The sequence below is a fragment of the Heliconius melpomene genome, chromosome 18 (genome assembly GCF_056956725.1).
Source record: "Heliconius melpomene rosina isolate 202511_hmr_F chromosome 18, ASM5695672v1, whole genome shotgun sequence".
Lineage (NCBI taxonomy): Eukaryota > Metazoa > Arthropoda > Insecta > Lepidoptera > Nymphalidae > Heliconius > Heliconius melpomene.
This window is the reverse complement of record NC_140406.1, coordinates 8,130,613-8,151,705: the sequence shown is the minus strand read 5'-3', so window position 1 is coordinate 8,151,705 and position 21,093 is coordinate 8,130,613. Positions and strand designations below refer to the sequence as shown.

Genomic DNA, 21,093 nt, shown 5'->3' with positions numbered 1-21,093 from the left:
CACGTTTAGTTAGAATTGAAATACTACAAAAAATATTAAATTAAGTAACATATTTTAAAACTGATGTTATAAAATTATAACTTAATTTAAAGTTAAGCCAAAAATAATATAATGATGATTGCAGAAGACTAAAAAGTATAGGATGGTTACAAAAAGAAACAAAATTTCTCATAATATTTATTAATAGAAATAAGAAATATCAATCCTTATTAAGAAATAAAAACCTTACAAATAAAAAACTTAAAAAATAAAAAAAACATGTCGAAGTTTCAATTTTATAAATATCAGCCTCACGCTGTATCCCGCAGTAGGGTAGGCATCCCTCTGCCTAGTGTTAAAGACATTTCGTTTCCCATTTTTCGCTGAATTTCGCTGAATGACGTTGCGCTTTGCTTTGACACCAGAGCTGAGCTAAGATGAAAATATACATTTGAATAAATATTACATTTCCTCGTGTGGGGATCAAACCCACAACTAGTCGCGTTTACAGTCACACACTTGTGCTCCTGCGCCACGACTGGCCTTATATAAAATATTATTATATTTATTAAATATATAAATCAATTGTACATTATTTTATTATTAAAGACCATTTTTGCTAATCCTAATTTGGTCCAACAATGACCGTCGACGAGCGCAGAGGTACAAACGTGTGACTGTAATATAATGTTGTTATTTCCTCACACTGTTCAAAGCGGGGTGTTGAGTTCCGCCACTCAACACGTAATATCGCGAGAATTCGGGGGAAAGTGGAACGGAACACTGTCTTAACACTAGGTGTTATAGGTGAGATACAAAAAAATGACGTAAATGCACAATTAAAAAAAAAAGATTATATAAATCAAATAATATCTCCAGTCTCCTGCAAAAAAAATTAAAAAGTGCAAAAACGTCATTGTTGCACCAAACGAGCGATATGTAGATAAATGGTAATTTTATAGTTGAAGTCATTTTGAAACTATTTTAAATATTGTATTGAAAGTTTTATTAATTCCAGCATGTTGTAAGAATATATTATATCATATTTATTTATCATTTAAATTTCAATAGAAAAGTTTCTAACTTTCTTAATTTTTTTACGCTAAAACTTACTTTAACAATTTCATTAAGATATGAAAATATAATTCTAAAAAGTAATATATTGTTAAAGTTAAAGTTAAGTATTAAAAAGTTACATTTAATTTTTTTTTAATTATGTGTGTATGTTATACGTCCGAATAATGGCAATTACTACATCACTATATAAAAAAAATAATAGACAAACTGAAAACCTTTATTATTTTATACTTTCAGCAAAAAAAATATATTTGAGAAAAAAAAATCAAATATTTAATAATAATAAAACTCTTTGAAACGTATACACACAATCAACCATTATACAGGGTGGAAGAGGCAGCGCCCCTTTTACTGAAACTGCATATAGGGTATAATATTTCAAACCCAGAGCTAAAAAAATTAATCACAGTACTTCAACAGTTTGGACGTAGGATTTTTTTTTCATTTCACTATTTTTATCCATACCTGTATTTCGTGTGACGCACACATACGTATGCAACGTTGCCGCTTTGACTGGTAAGTGTGTGCGTGCCTATGTTATACTTTACAAATGGCGTTTTATTTTAAAACGATAATTTTATTATTTATTTTGTTTGAATAAATAACTTTTTCATTTTTGAAAATTATTTTTTTTCTGAATTATATTAGGCTTTTATAGAGTAGTTAAAACTGTGGTTTCATTAAAAGTGGTGCTGACAATTCCAATTCCTGTATAACCGTATAGTCGTTTACATACATCATTGCTATTGTTTGGATGTGTGTAGTGCCTGTGTGTTGTGTGTTTGTATATATTAACAATTTAACAATCACCTGTACACATATGTGCGTGTAGTACATGAACTAAACACACTACGCATGCGTAGCACTGTCCTCCACGAAGTCCCTCGCCTCGTGGATGGTGACGCACTCGACGTGAGACACCTTGTTGCGGAACTTAACGCCGTAGAACTTGTGCGCGTGCTCGAGTAGCTCCGGTCGGAAAGTTGTTGTTATGAATTGAGCTGATGCTGATAATTCGTGGATCATGTCGGCTATTGCCTTACGATGTTGAGCGTCTAGTGCCTGGAAAAAGTAAATAATAAGTAGGAATTTACTTATTAGTTTGTAATATTTTACGGAGTCTAAATTATAAAACTTTTGTAAATGCGTTAACTCTATATTTTTTATAATATATCATTGTCTGAAGATTAATACAGTTATACATTTTGAATAAAGTTTATTATCTGAATATTTTCTAATAAGAATTTATTCAACAGTATTTTTAAACTTATACCTAGTGTAACGTTAAAGATTTTTCTATTTTACACCCTAGACAAAATTAAAACAGCAGTTCAGAAATTATTTATGTAGGAATATTTTTTTTATTTAGATATTATATGTTAAAATGTGATGCCAAGAGATCTCGCGTATGTCGCCCTCGCCGTCTGAGAACGACACCTTGATGTCACGCCTCTCACCACGTTTTGACACGTGACACAATGTCACACTTCACCTATGTACCTTGTCATGTCATCACTGACCTGGTCGATCTCGTCGAAGAGGTAGAAGGGCGCGGGGTCGCACTTCTGAATGGCGAATATGAGCGCGAGCGCCACCAGCGACTTCTGCCCGCCCGACAGCTGGTTCATCTCGCGCATGTCGCCCTCGCCGCCCGTAAACGACACCTTGATGCCCACGCCCGTGAATGGGTCCGCGTTGGGTCGCTACACGAAAACACATGAATTATTAGAAGTACAGTGTCAGACTGTAAATACGATGGTAGAGGGTTCTATGACCATTTCGGGGAATTAATTATCTTTCTTTTTCTGCGAGAGTAGCAAGACAAAGCGCGGCATAGAGTTCTGCAACTCAACAATATTGCGGAATTTCGGCGAAGGAGAAAGTGGAGGACGGTGTCTTAACAATAAGTAAAATTTTGTATGATTGAAAACGCCCTTTCAATCATAACTTACAAAATATAAAGTAAAAAACATATTTACCTCAGGATTATTATCCTGTCCTTCATCAGGTGCCACGCGCATGATAAGACTCCCTCTTCCCTGCGGCACCAACTTTTTGAACACTTCAGTGAAATTTTTACTAACTTGCTTGAACGTAAATTGTATAGCTTCTAACTTCCTGTGCTCTAGGGTCTCGATTAACTCACGGATTTTTTCGCCACTAAAATGATGAATTGAAAATAGTTAAAAACGAAAAAAAGTAGTAATTAAAAGTATTATAAAGATTTAAAGTAATCCAGAAAGCAGCGAAGTAGTATTATCCATATAATATTTTTTACTACTACTGTATATGAAAATATAATCTTTTTTTTTTCTTTTTGACTATTTTGTTTAGATTAAAACTATTTCTCATTATCCTATTCAACGACATCAAATACCTGTTTAAAAAAATCCGATGACGGTTTCGAATTCGATCATCGGATTCGAACCTGCCTACAAATTTTCAAATGTCAAATCTAATGTCAAAATGGCGGTCCAAAAACGTCACAAGATGTTTTTACGTCAATTTATAGATACAGTGGGTAAAAAAAGTATTTGCACACCCTAATTTTTTGATGTTACATCTACAAAAAAACAGAATGTTTTTAGTTAATTATTGTATTTTATAGCTTAATCTATATATATTTCGAATTGGTTAATAAAATTTCTCAGAAATTAGAAATTAGAGAATGAGACTGTATAAACACATATTTTAAAGTCAAATAAGTATTTGCACACCAACCAGCTTGTACGTATTTTGTAAAAAAAATCAATAATAAATGAAAGAAAAGACACTTAATATTTTGTGTGCATTCCATTAGCATCAATGATGACTTTCAGTCTCCTTGGCATCGATTTCAATAATTTGGACGTTGTTTAAATCGAGATATGAGCCCATTTCTCCACCAAAGCACCCTTCAAATCATTTTTATTTAAAAAATTCGTTTTCCTCAAATTTTAATCCAGCAGATGCCATGAATTTTCAATTTGGTGGATGTCTGGTGTTTATGGTGGAGTTTTCAGCATTCTACGGACATTGTACATCACCCATTCCTTAGGTTTTCATAGCTGTATGCTTAGGATCATTGTCCTACTGCAAGTAGTATGTCTCACTTACGCCTAATTTCGATGCACTGCAAGACAAAATATCGCGCAACACTTTACCGTAATCTACTGCTTTCATTATTCCTTCGATAAAAGCCAAGTTTCCCACACCATTTGCTGTCATGCAGCCTCAAACCATCACAAGATCACCGCCGTGTTTGACTGTACTATGCACATGTTTCGCCTGAAGTTTAGTATTTGGCTTGCGCCACACAAATGTTTGTCTGTCCGTTCCAAAAAGATAAACTTTGCTTTAGTTAGAAAAAAATAAAATTGTACCAAAATTCTAAAGGGGTATTTAAGTATTCTTTCGTGAAAGTTTGTCTTTTTGCTATATTGGCCTCACTTATGTAAGAATTTTTCCTCGCTGTTCTGCTACGAAGACCACCATTACCCAGTACGTTTCTTACAGTTTGGGCACAGACAACCTTACCTGAACTTGACGCGATATCATTTGCTAAGCTTTGAGCGCTTGTAAATGGTTTATTTTGTACCGATTTTAAAATTTGTCGCCTTTCTCTCGTACTGAGCTTCTTCGGAAGAACGGACCTTTTCTTATTTTCAACACTACCCATTTCTTCTCGGTTTTTTATAGTTTACTACACAGTCGAGTAATTTAACTTTAAATTTGAGCCGATTTGGCGATAACTTCAACCTTCATTACCGAGTAAAATAATTTCTTCACGCGTCGATAACAACAGTTCAAATTCTTTCGGCATGTTGGCTTCAAGATTTTTTCTGAACACTAAACAAATGTCTCGTTATTAGAATACGTTTCCCGATGTTCACATGTATACATACAATGTTCACATTTTACCTAAAGTGACAAAATGTCGCGGGAATAACATTGTATCTAGGGAATGGTTGGTGTGCAAATACTTATTTGACTTTAAAAAAGGTGTTTTTACCATCAATTTTTTTTATTTCTGTTTTCTAAGAATTTTTAATAATCAATTCTAAATATATATAGATTAAGCTATTAAATACAATAATTAACTGAAATCATTCTGTGTTTCTCTAGGTGTAACTTCAAAAAAATTAGGTGTGCAAATACTTTTTTTACCCACTGTATATAGAAGTGAAGGTTTTAAATGTGTACTATAACTTAAAGTATAAAAGTTGAAAATGCGCGCTGCGAAAGCGTTTTAATACATCATTTTATTACCTAATTTGAACATTTTATGTTTCTTCCAATTAAATTAACGTAACAAATTAAATAATAAAGTAAAGTTCATATAACATATTGAATTAAAACATTTCTTTTTCAATTTATATTTTTTTAATTAATGGGTCACTTAGTCTTAAACATTACATTTTTGTAATACCATATTTTTAACTAAAATACTTTTCCTACGCGCTTCCAGACATATTTTTAACATTATAAGCTGACACCGAAGGATTATCTAAATAAAGAAAGCTTATATATATCAATCTTTATACACCTTGCGCTATAGTTAATGAAAATAGTGTTAAGACACACTTCATTCTTCACTCCTTTGTTGAAGATACACAATGACTTGTACGAAACAAAGATATTTTTTTTGTATATTCAATTTAGTAGAAATGTGTCAAGTACGTCTCATTATTACAACGACAATTGAGAACATAAACCCAGTGAGATATACTAATTGCAGCCGCAATATTCATAGTATAAATACTAAAGAAACATTTAGAACGCCCTTATACAAAGAATCATACGAAATGTATTACAAGTTTCTTATTTGCTTAATATTTTTTCCTATTTTTGTAAAGTGTTTCGAATATTTTAATTTCGATGTTATTAATAATATAATTGACAGTGTGAAAGGGTCAGATAATAAAAACGAAAATAAGGAAGATAATTCCGTATTGGACGATGCCAAGTTGAATATAACAGAATTAGCAAAGAAATATAATTACAAAATCGAAGAACATACTGTTGTAACCGAAGATGGATATATTCTTAATATTCATAGATTACCCCCAAAAAATGGTAAAAAATGTGGTACAATTTTTCTTATGCACGGTATTCTAGATTCTTCTGACAGCTGGGTTTTACAAGGACCGAATAATGCATTAGCTTATATTTTAGCTGATAACGGATATGACACTTGGATGGGAAATGCTAGGGGTAATAAATATTCCGATACACATACAAAATTGACCAAAAATGAATCAGAATATTGGAAATTTAGTTGGGAAGAAATCGGACTATATGATTTACCTGCCAGTATCGATTATATATTGCGTGTTACAAGACAAGACAGTCTATACTACGTGGGCCATTCACAGGGGACAACAACGTTTCTTGTAATGAATTCTATGAAACCCAGTTATAATAGTAAAATTAAAATGATGTTCGCTTTATCGCCGATCGCTTGGTTCAGTCACGCTAAGAGCCCTGTAGTTAAAATGGCGGTAAATTTACTATATATAATAGACACTAATATTTACATATCGAGCACGGAATATTTCGCCAAAATAGAAAATTATATATGCAATTTTATATCGGGATGCGACAATATGCTACAGTATTTAATTGGCAATGATTATAAATTTATTAATTGTGGTTTAATGTCTACTATCGCCGGCCACAATCCTAGTACATCGTCAATCACGCAGTTAATCCACTACGGACAATTGTATCTTTCTGGTAATTTCTGTCGCTTCGATTTTGGAACTAAAGACAATTTAATAAAATACGGACAAGAAACGCCGCCATTTTATAATTTAAGGAAGGTTACTGTTCCTATCGTGTTATTTTATAGTAATAACGATTGGTTGTCAGATGTTGAGGATGTATCGATTTTATTTAATAACTTGCCAAATGTATATAACACCTATAATATAGAAAAATTCAATCATTTTGATTATATGTACGCGAGTGTTGCTAAATATGCTGTTTATTCGAATATCCTTAAAGAGATACGTGAATTTGAATCTAGTGAAGATAATTTAGATTAGTGACAAGAGTAGTTGTTGCTGACCTTAATTAAACATATAAATTAAAAAAACGTGTTTATTAATGTATAAAAATATTTCAGTGTAACATCAGGTTTATTATATTTTTTTATAAGAACAGTTTCTTATATTAAATAGCTGATATAATAGGGTAAGCAGGGAGCCTAGCATTAAGGACACTACGCTCTCCGTCGAATTTCGGAGGCATTGCGTGTTAAGTGACGAAACTAAACGCCGCGACTTGCCTCGGCACCAGAGCGAAGAAATGAAAATATTAAATATTTCTTACTCATGATCTACTTTTACTCACCCAATATCAAGTTCTTCTTTCCGTTTGTACAGCTTTTCCTTTTGTTCCGAAAAACTTATGAACTGATCCAACGCTTTTTTATTCACGTGATTGTATTTCTTTAGATGTTGATTCGCCTTTTCTAACTCTTTGAATAACTGTAAATAGATTTATTATGTTAAGAAAATAAATAATTTAAATACAGATATTATTATTTTATTTAATTAATTAATAAATTCAATGATCATTCCAAATTCAGAATAAACATTTGTTTCCTTTTACAATCATAGAATTTTCAATTTTCATTAACAAAGATAATAATACTAATTTAATTGATATGTTTTTAATACCTGTTTCAATGAAAGTTTTTGATATTTCGCGTGTAATTCTGGTGCGTTAGGTAAAGTACCGAGAGCGGCTATTTTATCTAAAGATTCTTGTATTTTCTCTTGTAGCAATACTTCTTTTGATGCCATTTTCTCTAAGCCTTTGGCGTCTTCCTCCATTTTGTCTTGAGCTTCTTTTTCCTATGTCAAATTTTAATTTAGATTAGTAAATCAATTATTACTAATATAATAATTAATACTATAACGCCAATATATATATATAATAATGTAAAAAATAATAATGTAGTGTCAAATACGACAGTATGTGAGGGGTGTGGATTCAAATAAAAAAAGTTTAAGTAATACTGCTACAGAGGCAAGAAGCAGGTATTGTTAGAAAATATAACCAAACCTTATTCCTCCACTTATCCAACTCCAATTTAAGTGCTTTTTCGTTCTTAACGGCGGCCTGCACTTTCCGCTCGACCTCTTCCATTTCCTTATTAATTTGTCGTATGCGTTTTTCAGCTGCCGAGAGATCACTTTTACTGTTTGCGAGCCGTCTTTTCCTATCCTCTACTGATATTTCTTGTAATGCTTGCACTAATTCATCTTTGCGTCTTTTTTAAAGAAAAAAATATTTTAATCCCGGTCACGATTAATATATGTATATACTCTGTATATGTATAATCAACTTCTCGCTGTATCCCGCACACAACGGACAGGCGTTGACACTGACTACAGCCACGGGGAACCTAGTGTTAAGACACTCCGTGCCCCACTTTCCACCGGATTCAGGAGGTACTAGCCCTATTAATTTAAATTTTCTTTATAGTATTGTAATACACTTTTTTGCAATATAAGCGGCCACATTTTTTTTAAATAAATGTAGAAATACGTTTTTTTTCAGGAAATTATAGAGCCGTAGATCTGAGTATATGGTTTGAATTTGAACTCGAAGTCTTCCTGAGATAAAGGCTCTTGACAGACAGACAACAAAGTGATCTTATAAGGGTCCTTTTTACTTAAAAGGTACGAAACAGTAAAAAGAATTAAATATAAAATCACCTTATAAGATTATTAGTCAATAAATTCTCCAATTTATTCTTAGTAGCTTCCAAATTCATTCTCTGGCTGAACGCTTCCTTATTCTCTTGCGTAAGGCGTCGAATGGCGTCGTTTAGTTCATCCACTTTACCTTGATCCGCTGTAGATAGTTGTTCCATTAGCTCCTGTTGGATTAAAATTGAGTACTCGCACTCTTTTAAGGATATATTATATAAGCATCACACAAGTCTAGTTCTAAGTAAAGTTATATATATAAAAAAGTATAATAATATAACATAACTGTATATTTCACACCAAGTTCATTTTGTAACTGTTTATTTTAATTTTTTTTTAGCTTCACGCTGAATACAGCCTTACAGCGTTGTCTTAACACTTGGTTCTAATAGGAGCCTAGTGTTACGACAATGTTATAACTGTTGAAGAAAATATTAAAATTCTTATTTTCACACCAAGACTACAAATAAAAATTTTCTTTTTTAAAATATTGTTCCGTGTGGATTTTAAGACAAACACTGGGCTAGATGTTAGGTCGTTTGGTTACAAACTAATACACTGAATATTTTTTAAATAAGTTATTTACTGGAGTTAAGTTAATCAGCAGACAATCAGTTTATAAGATTATATAAATATTATAATCTCATTAAAAATATACCTGGTGTAATTCCGATTCCAATCCCTCTTTAGTAGCCTGCATTGCTTCCAAACTGGATCGACATTGAGCTAACGACCTTTCTTTAGGCCCTCTAAATCTTTCTATGGACGCTAGTTCTTCTTTCATTAGACGTATGTCAGCTTTTACCTTGTCGAAAATATCTCTAAGAGTAAAGATGAAATTGTCAGTAAATATTAATTGAAAAATAGTATAATGATTAATGAGGCCGTCGGGACGAAACGTTTGACTGTAAATGTGACGGTTGCTGGTTCGATTCCCAATCGGGGGAGATTATTTTCATTTTCTTGCCTTGCATTATTTTGGTAACAAGATTACTAGGCGTTTCCTCTGCCTGCCCTGTCATGTGCGGGATACAGCGTGAAGCTAAAAAATATATTATTTATACTAACTTTGCTTTCCCTTGTTTAGTTTCAGTCCTTTGCATTTCTGATACAATTGTATTAATACTAGTTTCAGTTTTATTCAATTCTTGTCTCAAAGTGTTCAACTCTTCGTCTAAAGTTGTTATTTGCTCCATTAGTTCAGATCTAGTTTTTTGCATTTCTAGACGAGACCTCGATTGGTTGAAATATCCACCAGTGAGTGATCCTTTTGAAGAAACCTATAAGTAAATAATAGAAATAATGTAATCGTTATAATTTTCTATCAAGTGTCAAATATAAAAGAAGTAAATTTAAAAAAAACTATTACAAAATCTACCTGTGAATTTATGCACAGTTAAATTGATATTGATAATGAGAAGTGAAATAAAGGGACATTGTATCTTTTGGAATACTTTTTATAATCATGCAGTTTTTTAACGTCATTTTGTATATGAGAATGTATTGTCAAGAGACAAAATAAAACTGCCTTCACTGGTCAAAGTGCCCAATAAAGACATAATATATTAGAAATTTAAAACCATTAAGCAAAGCCATTGCAATCAAAATGATTGATTGCAATTGAAAATATTACCTGACTTGAGTTCGAGCCTTACATATCGATTAACGTCGCGTAAACTTTTAGCGTGACAATAATAAATCATAAATACCTGATCTCCCTCCAATGTGACACAGTCCAAATGAAACTGTTTCCCCAATTCCGTAGCACACTCTAAATTTCTGCATATAAGAGTTTTACCAAATATATATTTCATTGCTTTAGCGTATTTCGGGTCATACTTTAGTTTGTGCACCATAGCTATTGCATTCTGAAATAATCACTGAAATTAGTATACAGCTTTTCAAGAACGAAATTTGATTTGATTAAAATATTATTTTTAAAACAAACACAGACTAAACTGAAAAATTAACAGACTTGATATTTCACAAATATTGAGTATGTTTATGAAATCTCATTAATAAAATGATCAATAAAATAATAAGAAAAAAAAATAAACATATACACTTGGTAAGCTTACATTGTCACTAGGATATACCATATCCCTAACTTGGAGACGATTGAGAGGCATGAAGGTCACTTCTCCAGGAAGACTTTGTCTATTCATTTCCTTTAATATTTTAGTACCAACCGTGTCTGATTCTACAATATGGTGGAATAAACGATTGCCGGCTGTCACCTTAAAATTTATATAAAAATGTTGATAAATACAATGATAATTACCTATACTATTATAATTTTTTTGTGTACTATAAATATAGATTTTAGTTATTTCTTTTCGAGGGTTTTACATTAAATGAAGTAAACCATGGTTATTTTTAAATCATATAAATTGAGATATACTAAATAGTAAATGAAAATGTAGTATTTTATTGTGCAGAAAGAGACAGACTGCAGCAGAGAGAACATAATGTAGAACATCAAATGATCAAGACATAAGGGGGTACAACTTTGTCACGTTTGCCCTAGTGGGAATCGAATCCAAAAGCATAGCATACATATACAGAAGCATCACATGTATAAACGGAGACCTACAAAAATAAAATAAAACAATGTACCTCAACAGCAGTATAAATAGTTTTATCGCATGTAAAGTTCTCAATAACCGGTCCATAGTATTGAGTGGCTATTTTGGCCCATTCTCCCCCACGCTCTTGGAATGTCTCTAGTACTTTACGTACACTGTCACGACCGTTGAGAATTGGCTGTAAAAAATTATTTAGTTATTACATTTTTCTACAATATAATATATGAGACCGTCGTGTGACTGTAACGCGACCGTTGTGGGTTCGATTCCCACTCGAGGAAGTGACATATTAATTTACGTTTCTATTTAAATTTCTTCGCTCTAGTGTTGAGGCAAAGTGCGGTGTTGAATTCTGCCACTTAACACGCAATGCCTCCAGAATTGGGCAGAAAGTGGGGAACAGTGTGTTCTAACACTAAGTTCCCTCTGCCTACCCTACCTTGTGCGGGATACAGTGTGAAGCTGAAAAAAAAATGATATAGAATACAGATAAGGTTATAACTTTTTTATCTGAATGTTTAAGTATTTTTTTTTTATGATCTTTAAGAATAAGATATCAATTATAAATAATTGAACTAAAACAACTATATTTTTACAGTACAGTACAGGTTATGTAATTAGAATGACCTGAAAAACTATATTAAGAGCTAATTAACACCTCTAAACGGAACGTAATAAAGAAAGGCAAAATATTTAGTTTACCTTTCCTGCCATGGAGCGCAATGCTTGGTCAGCTTTAGCTAAATCTTCCTTTAACGAAGACAAGTTTTGGGTCAATGTTGTTTCCTTACGCCATAGTTCACTGAAATGTTATATTTTTTTTAGATTCAATCCAAGGTTCAAGTTTGGGCTATGTCTAACTATTTTTTTCTTTTTAGCTTCACGCATGTAGCACGGTAGACAAAGGGGACCTGTGAACTTAGTGTTAACAGTAAAATAAGACACTTCGGCTCCTCACTTTCCACTAAATTGCGTGCGCACGGAGGCATTGCGTGTTGAGTGGCAAAACTCAACGCCGCGTTTTGCGTAGTTACCAGAAGTGAATCGAACCCACAACCGTCGTAATTACAGTCACACGTTTGTCGCCTTGCGCCACGACAGCGTCAAACGATTTTTTTATATTTCTAAAATAATATAATTTTTATTAGCATGTTTTACATACAAATAAAACTTTAACAAACAACAGCTAATATATAAAACAATTAATTTACTTTCTAGCACTTTGCTCTTGATCCTTCCGTTTCTTACATTCATAATACTGTTTGTTATGTTCATCTATGGCTACCCTCTGTCTTTCCATTTCCTTTGTCATTTCTTCTATACGTTTCTCTAGTTCCGTCAGTTTGACGGCGTCACGTCGTAGGTCTTCACGTAGTTTGCCTTCGTGGTCTTTTTTGTCTTTTATTTGTTTGCTTAACGATCTATTGACATATAAAAAAGAAATGTAAGTTTTTATTATGAGTAAATTGCGGTTGTTAGGTAGATTCCTATTTGAAAAACTTAAAAAATATACGTATTTTTTGTTATGATTAGGCAAGCCATTGAGTAAAAAAACTATTTTCGAAATATATAAACTTCAATATTATATTTATATGGCACAAAATTATACATTTAAATTCTTGTCTATACGAATTACTATATTAAATTAAATCTTATTAAATGACACGAACAAAACCACCTAAAGTGATATACAAAAAATATCCATACTTAAGTTCCTTCTCAATCCATCTATCTCTATCCTGTTTGGACGTAAACTGAGTCCCTCTGCCTTGTTTAGCGTATAACTCTTGTCGTTTTTGTTGATTTAGGGCCAAAGCTCTAGTACACTCTTCTTCAAGAGATTTCATTTCTTCATATTTGGGCTTTAGTTCCTCTAATTCTCGTTCTTTCTCTGATATTTGTTGTCGTAGACGTTCTAGTTCAGCTTCAGCTCTTTCCTAATAATAAAATATGATAATTTTAAATTACTATATGAATATTTTATTATTGTAAAGGAATGATGTACAAACCACATCATGTGTAATATTTTATAGTTTTTTTTTTAAATCAATACCATATTAGTATTAGTCGAAAAATATATCACTATACAGGTCTTTGAGAATTTGAGAAAATGAAAATTCTAATGAGAAATATGTTATTCAATATGTGTTAATTAATAATGTGTACTTAAAGCTTTTTTTAATATTTATATTCACATGTTTGTTACATTACTACATTACATTTTAGTATATTTGCATAGTCCACTCATTCATCTTGTCTATTATAAAAAAGAGTATAATTTTAAATACAATAGTAAATACCCACCTTAGATTTATTATCTCCATCGACATCGTCAGTCAGATCTTTAATAGCCAATTCTAACTTGGTCTTTTCTCTTAGTAATTGCTGTTGTTCTGTAGACAATATATCTTTTTCCTCTCGAGCCGCAGCCACATCTTTACGAGCTTCTTTTAGTTTCCTAATAAATATAATATATTGACTATAATATAATATATATACTATATAAAATCAAACAAAATGAGGTAGTCGAAGCGCAGCGGCACAAGGGTGTGATTGTAACGCGACGGCTGTGGGTTCGATCTCCATTCGAGGAGTGAAATATTTATTTGCGTTTATATTTCCATTTCTTCGCTCTGGTGTCAAGGCAAAGCGCAGCGTTGAGTTCTGCCACTCAACACGCAATGTCTTCAGAATTCGGCAGAAATTAGGGAACGGAGTTTCTTAACACTAGGTTCCCTCTGCCTACCCTGATGTGTGCGGGATACAGTGTGAGGCTGATATACTATATAAAACAAATTAACTATAGGTTGTCTTGGTGCAGTGAGGTAGATAGATTCTCCTGTTCGGAGATAGGATTTCTCGTTCTAGTAACAAGACAAAACGCAGCGTTGAGTACCGTCACTCAACACACACTCTCGAAAATTTGGCGGTATGAACATTGTCTTAACAGGTCCTATGATTATATTACGCGGAATACAACATAAATAAAAAACTTAAACATATAAATAAAAATAAATATTATTAAGAAATTTTTCAAACGCGTCATGATGACGGTATTTGCTTTGTTTAAGAATCTATTATGTCAGTTAATTTACATATTGTGTCATACTTATTACCCAATAAATTTTCACTTGTTATTTATGTATAACAATATTTTATTAGATAATATAGTACATTTCATTTAAGACTATTGTGAAAAATATGTTAATATTTTAATATAAACAAGATGTTTGATCACTATAATTTGAGGAACTATTTATATTTAAATTATTATTTACATTAATTACGTTTGTCAAGGGGCCTTTTATAATTGACACAAGTTTAGCGGGTGGCATTGACCATGTGACCAACATTGTGACATGGTGTAACAAGCGATGGGGACTCTTCCCCTGTCACACAATGTCATTGTCATTTTACCTAAAATATGTGACATCACATTTCAATACTTTTGTTTAGCCTTAAGCTGAATCCCGACCATAGCACACAGCAGAGGAAACCTGGGAAGTTTTCAGTGGGAACCTAGTGATAAGACACTCCGTTCTTACTAAGTTACTTTTGTGCCCAACTTTTAAAAGAATTCTGGAGGCAACGTGTTGAGTGGCGGAACTCAACGCCGCGTTTTGCCGTTCTCCACTCTCCGCCGATTGCTCGACGCATTTTGTTGCCTGGCGGATATCAACGCGTCTGTCGCGTTTACAATGCCACGCTTGGGCCACTACGGCATAAAATCGTCGTCTGTCATAATTTATGGATATAAATTGAAACCAGAATAAAAGAGAAACAAAGCTTTTAAAAGGTTCTCTCTGCCTACTCTGCTTAATGCTGTTGTAATTATACAAATATGTAATATGTAGAAAAAAAAATCACTTATTAGATTCCTTGACGTGGTCCTGAGCCTCGCGTACCATATCTGCATAGTGCTGTTGTTCTTTGCCACTGTTCGCCCTCATTTTTTCCAACTATAAAAATATATTACAAATATATATTAGAAAAATGTCAAATATTATGTTTAGGAAAAATAGTTTTTTCTAAAAATTACATTGATACACGTGTGTGCACACGTGTGTCACACTTTGTGCCCCTGCACCACGATAGGCCTGTATGTACACACATACGTGGTGCAGGGGCACAAAGTGTGACTGTAATAGGAAAAATAAAAACAATTCAACTTACATCCTCTAATTTTCGTTTATTTTCTCTATGTTCAGTGTCATGAATAATAAATTCTAATACGCGTCTCGCACGATCCCATTTTTGATACTCTTTTAGCTCTTCTTTCTCCTCTTCTAATGTTTTAAGTCTTTCTTCAATTGTTTGTAGAAAATCATTAATTTTCTCTACCTAGAAGAAATTAATTAAACGTTAATTCATAATATTGTGCTATACTGTACATTAATAATAACAATTTTATAATATAAGCACTTTTGGTAGTGTATATTATCTATTTGAATAAAGAATATTTAGAATTTAAATTTGATATAAGTTTTTATATTCAAGAATCAATTGAAATAAAAAACACTACAGCTTAAAGGAAGTTTACCTTAACACAATAGTGAAGACTATATTTAAATCGGTAAAGATAAATGTGCCTACTAATGGATTTTCTCATATACCTTCCATGTATGATTGTAAAACGAGATGGCTTTCAATTCAAGCTCCACTCGAGGAAGTAATTTATTTACAAATTTATATAATTTTTCTCGGCTTTGATAAGTCATGCAATATTCAATATCTTGAATTTTAACAGAAAGCAGAGAGAAATGTGTTTTGGCACTAGGTTTATTCAGCGTACCTTGATTTATGCGACGCAAAGCCTGAAGCTGAAAAAAATATTATTAACCTCACCTTGCCAACAGTTTCTTTTAATATTGTAACTGATTCTTCGCGTCTCTCATCATATACTCTTGTACCGGCCACTTCTCTTAGCAACTTCAATCTGTGAGAATCTGGAGCCACCGCCATTTGGTTAATCTGTGAGAGCAAAATGTCCGTCGGTCAAAAATTGATACCATAGGTATATATTGATAGTGGAAAACAATTACGAACGCTCGATTAACGAAACTTCATTTTGTCAACTGTTTCAAATTGAAATTATAGGTGAATTAATTTAGTATTAAACCTCGTTGCGCGAGTCGGACTCGGACTTGACCAGTTTTTGTTTCACTTTTAAGGAAATTGTATACAATAATAATTTTTATCCTGTATCATATTCGTAGAAAACAATAGCATAAATTACCTTACTTACACGACAACCTACAAGTACCTTACTTACAGACAACTGAACATGCATAATAAAAATAAAAAATATATTGAATTTTATTATTATAATGTTATAATAATAAATTAATTTTTAACAAAAACAAAAACCGACTTCTAACAACGAACTAAAAAGTGAAAAATAATTATATAAAGATTTTATAATTTTGAAGTCAAGCCAAGTAAAACAAACAGGCTTAGTAATTAGATATTGTAGTAAAGGTGTTGTAGCATTAGTTTGACACCGACTTCAAAATTATAAAATCTTTATATAATTATTTTTCACTTTTTAGTTCGTTGTTAGAAGTCGGTTTTTGTTTTTGTTAAAAATTAATTTATTTTACGATTTTTAGTGATGGGTAGATCTTAAAATGATGCTTCTTGAACGAGTGGTGATGGTGGTGGTAGTGGTTGTCAACGAGTGGTTGTGATTGTTCTATGTAAAACTTCATTTAATTAGCTATTATTTTTGTGCAAAGTTACATTTTGGTATATTGACAAGAACAAACATAAAAAGTATTCGGGTGAATTCGGAATCTCCCTTTTTTGAAGTTGGTTGAAAATGAGAACATCCTCTTTTTTGAGATTGGTTGAAAAGAAATGCAACGATCAGGAATCTCACTTCTGACATCAATTTAAAAAGTTTTTGCTTCTAACTATTACAGTATAATTAATTTTTGACCAAAAAAAACAAACTTTCTCAATTTTCTCCGGATTCCATAATCGAAACCTAACCAAACTTTCACCAAATTATTCTTGAAGTGTATCCTTTCAAATAAAAAAAGAATCATCAAAATCGGTTGGCGCGACATTGAGTTATTCGGCTATTAGTCGCGCACATGCATAATGCAAATTTAAGACTTATGTGATTTTCTCATGGATACCATTGTCAGACATGGACCAAAAAAAATGGGACCATTCGGGAAGCTATACCTTTCAAATAAAAAAAAATTATCAAAATCGGTCCATCCAGTTAAAAGTTATGAGGTAACAAACAAAAAAAAAAAAATTAAATTAAAAAAAAAAAAAAATACAGTCGAATTGATAACCTCCTTTTCTTACAGAAGTCGGTTAAAAAATAAAGCCTGAAACTTTCGTAACATAACTTTGTTTTTGCCTAAATTTTACGGATAATAGATTTCATAAACTAGGAAAATAATGCCACATATATAATGATATCCGGAGGTAAATCTTGGATTTTTATATAAATTCCACCTAGTGAAATTTCAATCAGTAACAATTTTGAAATTAGACATTCCTATAGAATCTATACTATATTATATTTATTATATATCTATATTATATTTTTTTAGGCTTTTCTGGGACAGTGACAATGTCGGACTGTAAATATGACAGCTGTGGGTTCAATGTCCACTGCAGATGTGATTTATTTTTATTTTCTCACTTCTGCAAAAACAGAACGCGGCGTTGAATTACGATAGTCTACAATGTCTCCAAATTTGGAGAATGTATTATTTTAACACTAGTACTAGTACTCTGCCTACCTGCTATATGCAGAACACAAAGTAAAAAAGGCTGAAAAACAAATTACTCACCTTTCCCTGTTTCACAATGTAGTAAGGATTTGAATTGGATAAGCCTGCACTCTCCAACAGATTAAGTACCTCAGACCGCGGCACAACTTTCTTATTAAGAAAGAATTGATCTTTCTTAGATCCTATGACTCTTCGCAAGAATATCTCATCTTTTTCAATCTATAGAAATAAAATTGTATATCTGAGAATGTTGCAGCTTAGTGATTGTAAATGAGATGGTTTTGGGATCAATATTTACTTGGGGATGTGACTATAATAACTTTTTTCATTTCCCTACTCTGGCAAGACAAAGTTTGGCATTAAGTTTGGCTAATACACAGTCAATGTCTTGAAATTAAACACAAAGCGGAGAACAGTGTCTAGATTCTAGAGTCAAGACACTGTTCTCTGCTGAGGATAAGGAAATAGGCAAAAAGAAGGTCCTTTTTGCCTACTTGCTATATGCAAGTATATTCATTGTATTGTACAATGTAAAACCAAAAATATAAACAAATAATACTCTTAAAAAAAATTGTACAAAGCTAACAGTAAAATATTAGGAAAAGAATACTTAATAGTGTAATAATTTTTGCAATATTCTAGCAACATTGTTTATATTAAAACCACTAAATAAATGTTTATCAATTACAACTATAATAAAACTTATTATAGTTGCTAAGAAGCTATTATTATAGATGCTAACTAGCATTAATTGACAATGGTGAATCATAGGTGTAATAAATATTTTTATATTTGATCGGGGATCGAACCCACAACCACTCACACTTACAGGCACACTTTCTTCCACATCATACAGCATGGATTTCTGCCGCTTAACATGCAATCCCTCCAGAATTTAGTGGAAAGTGGGGAATGAAGTACAGTGAACATTAGCCCACTAGCTAACTTCCCTCAGATACAGTGTCAAGCTGATTAAATTTGATTTAATTTTAATATATATATTTAAGTCATTCAGTTCCCAATGAACCACCCAATTTTGAGTCATTGCCCCATGACATGGGAGAACTCAACACTGTGCTGTATCATTTTATGAGAGCAATCCCCTGAGTGGGAAATGAATTCACAACCATTGTGTTTACAATCAAATGCTATCCTTCTGCATCACAACAGGCCTTTTTTATTGATTTACTTGATTTATACTATATAAAGTAACAGTAGTTTATGAGACAAGTTAATTATTATAGTTAAACTAATTGAAGAATAAACACGATATTGGATGTCTTGAAATTGTTGAGTTAAAACTCTCCAATGATATCTATTTAGTAATTGTTGTAGATTCAATCCCCTCTTAGGGTAATGAATAATTTTGTTTTCCTCAACACTTGATGTCTAAAATTTTGGCAGAAAATAAAGAATAAAGTGCATTAACATTTACACAACACAACACAACATTAGATTTAAGAAGAATGGAATTTAACTTAAGTACTTGCCGGAATTCTATTGTCAGAATTGTCAAATATAATTTCCACAAAGGCAGATATCACCCTGGGTCCAGTTCCTTCATGAAGTAAAGCCAAACGCTGCTCCGGTCGAAGGTGTGAAAATTCATCACTCAACACAAACTGAATTGCTATAATAAAAAAATATTATTTCAAAGAAAAGATCCGGAAAAGGCACAATATAAATTTATGACTCTCAATACTATATTAAATAGACTATCATTGTTATTTTTGTTTTTTTACTTTTAGATTGTTATTTTTGTTACTGAGAAGTGTCATAACTCAGCCGTAAATATAAGTTGTTTAGGTGTCAAAATATATTAAGTAGTGCTTAAAATGTTTTTAGAACAGACAGACTATAATATTCGCCAAAAATAATCACCTGGATCATCTGTACTATGATGTTAAGAACTATAGATATATTTACACTTACCATGAAAGAAATTACTTTTGCCAGATCCATTGCGTCCTACTACTACGTTGTGACGTTTATCAAAGGGTTCCACGACAATTTGCTCCCGATAACTTTTAAAACCCTGAATTATCACCTAAAACCAAAACAAGACTTGTAACATATACACGTCACTATATAACAGTATGTTCATTTGAGATAAAATAAGTCATGTATAATTTATTTAAAATGTAAATTGAATGATTATCGGTTACCTGTTTTATATGCATTTTTGTGCTTTAAAACAAAATAGAATTAACTCATAAATTTAAGTGAAGCATTCGCCGCCATTTCTTGTTTGACATATGAATGGAAACATCAAGCGACAAGCTATACACCACAGACTGCGAATGAAACACAGAGTACATTCTAATATACTATGAAAATGGAATGAAAACACTTATGTAGTCCAGATAATAAAGCTCAATAATATAAAAAATATTTTATTTAAATACCGTAAAATGGGGTTAATTTGTTTCAAATTTCAACTTAAAATTTAAAAAAATTACGATGTTTCCGACTTTAAATATGAAAACAATATATATCCGAGTATGAGTTGAAACTAGTATTACAATTGCTATGCAGTATAAATGTTTTTATGCTTTTATAATAAAATATAAGAATATAAGTCGTTTTATTTAGGTGGATGTGGAAATACGCAGGATAACAAGGATCATGATTTGTAAATATTATAGTACGTGAAATAAAAGTACTTAGATATCCTGAATACCGATTTTATTTATTTAGTTTAAATTTATACTTTGTTACAATTATTAGTTTTTTTATTCTCTTCAATAACTTTCACTATGAGATTTTCATAATATTTATATTTTTTTGTTCCCTTCCTATTGAGTTAAAAATATATGTGTGTGCATAATAAAATGCATTATGATATTTAATTAGAGTTATATAAAAAGTAAACTGCGCCATGACGGTATCGTCACACATCCACATCACACGCTTGTGGTTATAAACGCAACGGTAATGGGTTCAATTTATGAGATGAATCGGTGGTGAGGTCGATTCTTTAACACTCTACATCTCAAAAAA

The 21,093-nt window shown here is 31.9% G+C and overlaps 2 protein-coding genes across 3 annotated transcripts; one reads left to right on the top strand and one right to left on the bottom strand.

Annotated features, from left to right (window-relative positions):
• Positions 1 to 163: 163 nt before the first annotated feature.
• On the bottom strand, positions 164 to 20,414 carry SMC3 (structural maintenance of chromosomes 3). Of its 2 annotated transcripts, XM_085201456.1 has the most exons (24): positions 20,259 to 20,414; positions 20,026 to 20,140; positions 19,584 to 19,723; positions 18,154 to 18,312; positions 16,187 to 16,312; positions 15,515 to 15,682; positions 15,209 to 15,300; positions 13,646 to 13,799; positions 13,049 to 13,278; positions 12,553 to 12,762; positions 12,044 to 12,143; positions 11,373 to 11,519; positions 10,835 to 10,993; positions 10,466 to 10,624; positions 9,825 to 10,036; positions 9,415 to 9,577; positions 8,763 to 8,926; positions 8,107 to 8,314; positions 7,719 to 7,895; positions 7,390 to 7,526; positions 3,036 to 3,216; positions 2,577 to 2,759; positions 1,867 to 2,118; positions 164 to 411 (listed from the first exon to the last, which is right to left on the bottom strand). In XM_085201456.1, exons 1-23 carry the CDS (start codon positions 20,271 to 20,273, stop codon positions 1,906 to 1,908), a joined length of 3,612 nt encoding a protein of 1,203 aa, XP_085057582.1. In that variant the 5' UTR covers positions 20,274 to 20,414; the 3' UTR covers positions 164 to 411; positions 1,867 to 1,905. The 2 variants fall into 2 exon arrangements, with proteins under 2 accessions (XP_085057582.1, XP_085057581.1); XM_085201455.1 differs by having other exon boundaries at positions 164 to 2,118.
• LOC146529418 (gastric triacylglycerol lipase-like) lies at positions 5,703 to 7,082 on the top strand. The gene has a single exon (XM_085201866.1). It carries the CDS (start codon positions 5,703 to 5,705, stop codon positions 7,080 to 7,082), a length of 1,380 nt encoding a protein of 459 aa, XP_085057992.1.
• Positions 20,415 to 21,093: the final 679 nt, after the last annotated feature.

Excerpts from the sequence above, each read along its gene's own strand:
- LOC146529418 (XM_085201866.1), top strand. The coding sequence starts at position 5,703 with ATGTGTCAAGTACGTCTCATTATTACAACGACAATTGAGAACATAAAC.
- SMC3 (XM_085201455.1), bottom strand. Across the intron at positions 19,724-20,025 it reads CAAAAGTAATTTCTTTCATG|CAATTCAGTTTGTGTTGAGT; the intron begins GTAAGTGTAAAT and ends TTTTTATTATAG. Across the intron at positions 16,313-18,153 it reads ACATTGTGAAACAGGGAAAG|ATTAACCAAATGGCGGTGGC; the intron begins GTGAGTAATTTG and ends TTGCTCTCACAG.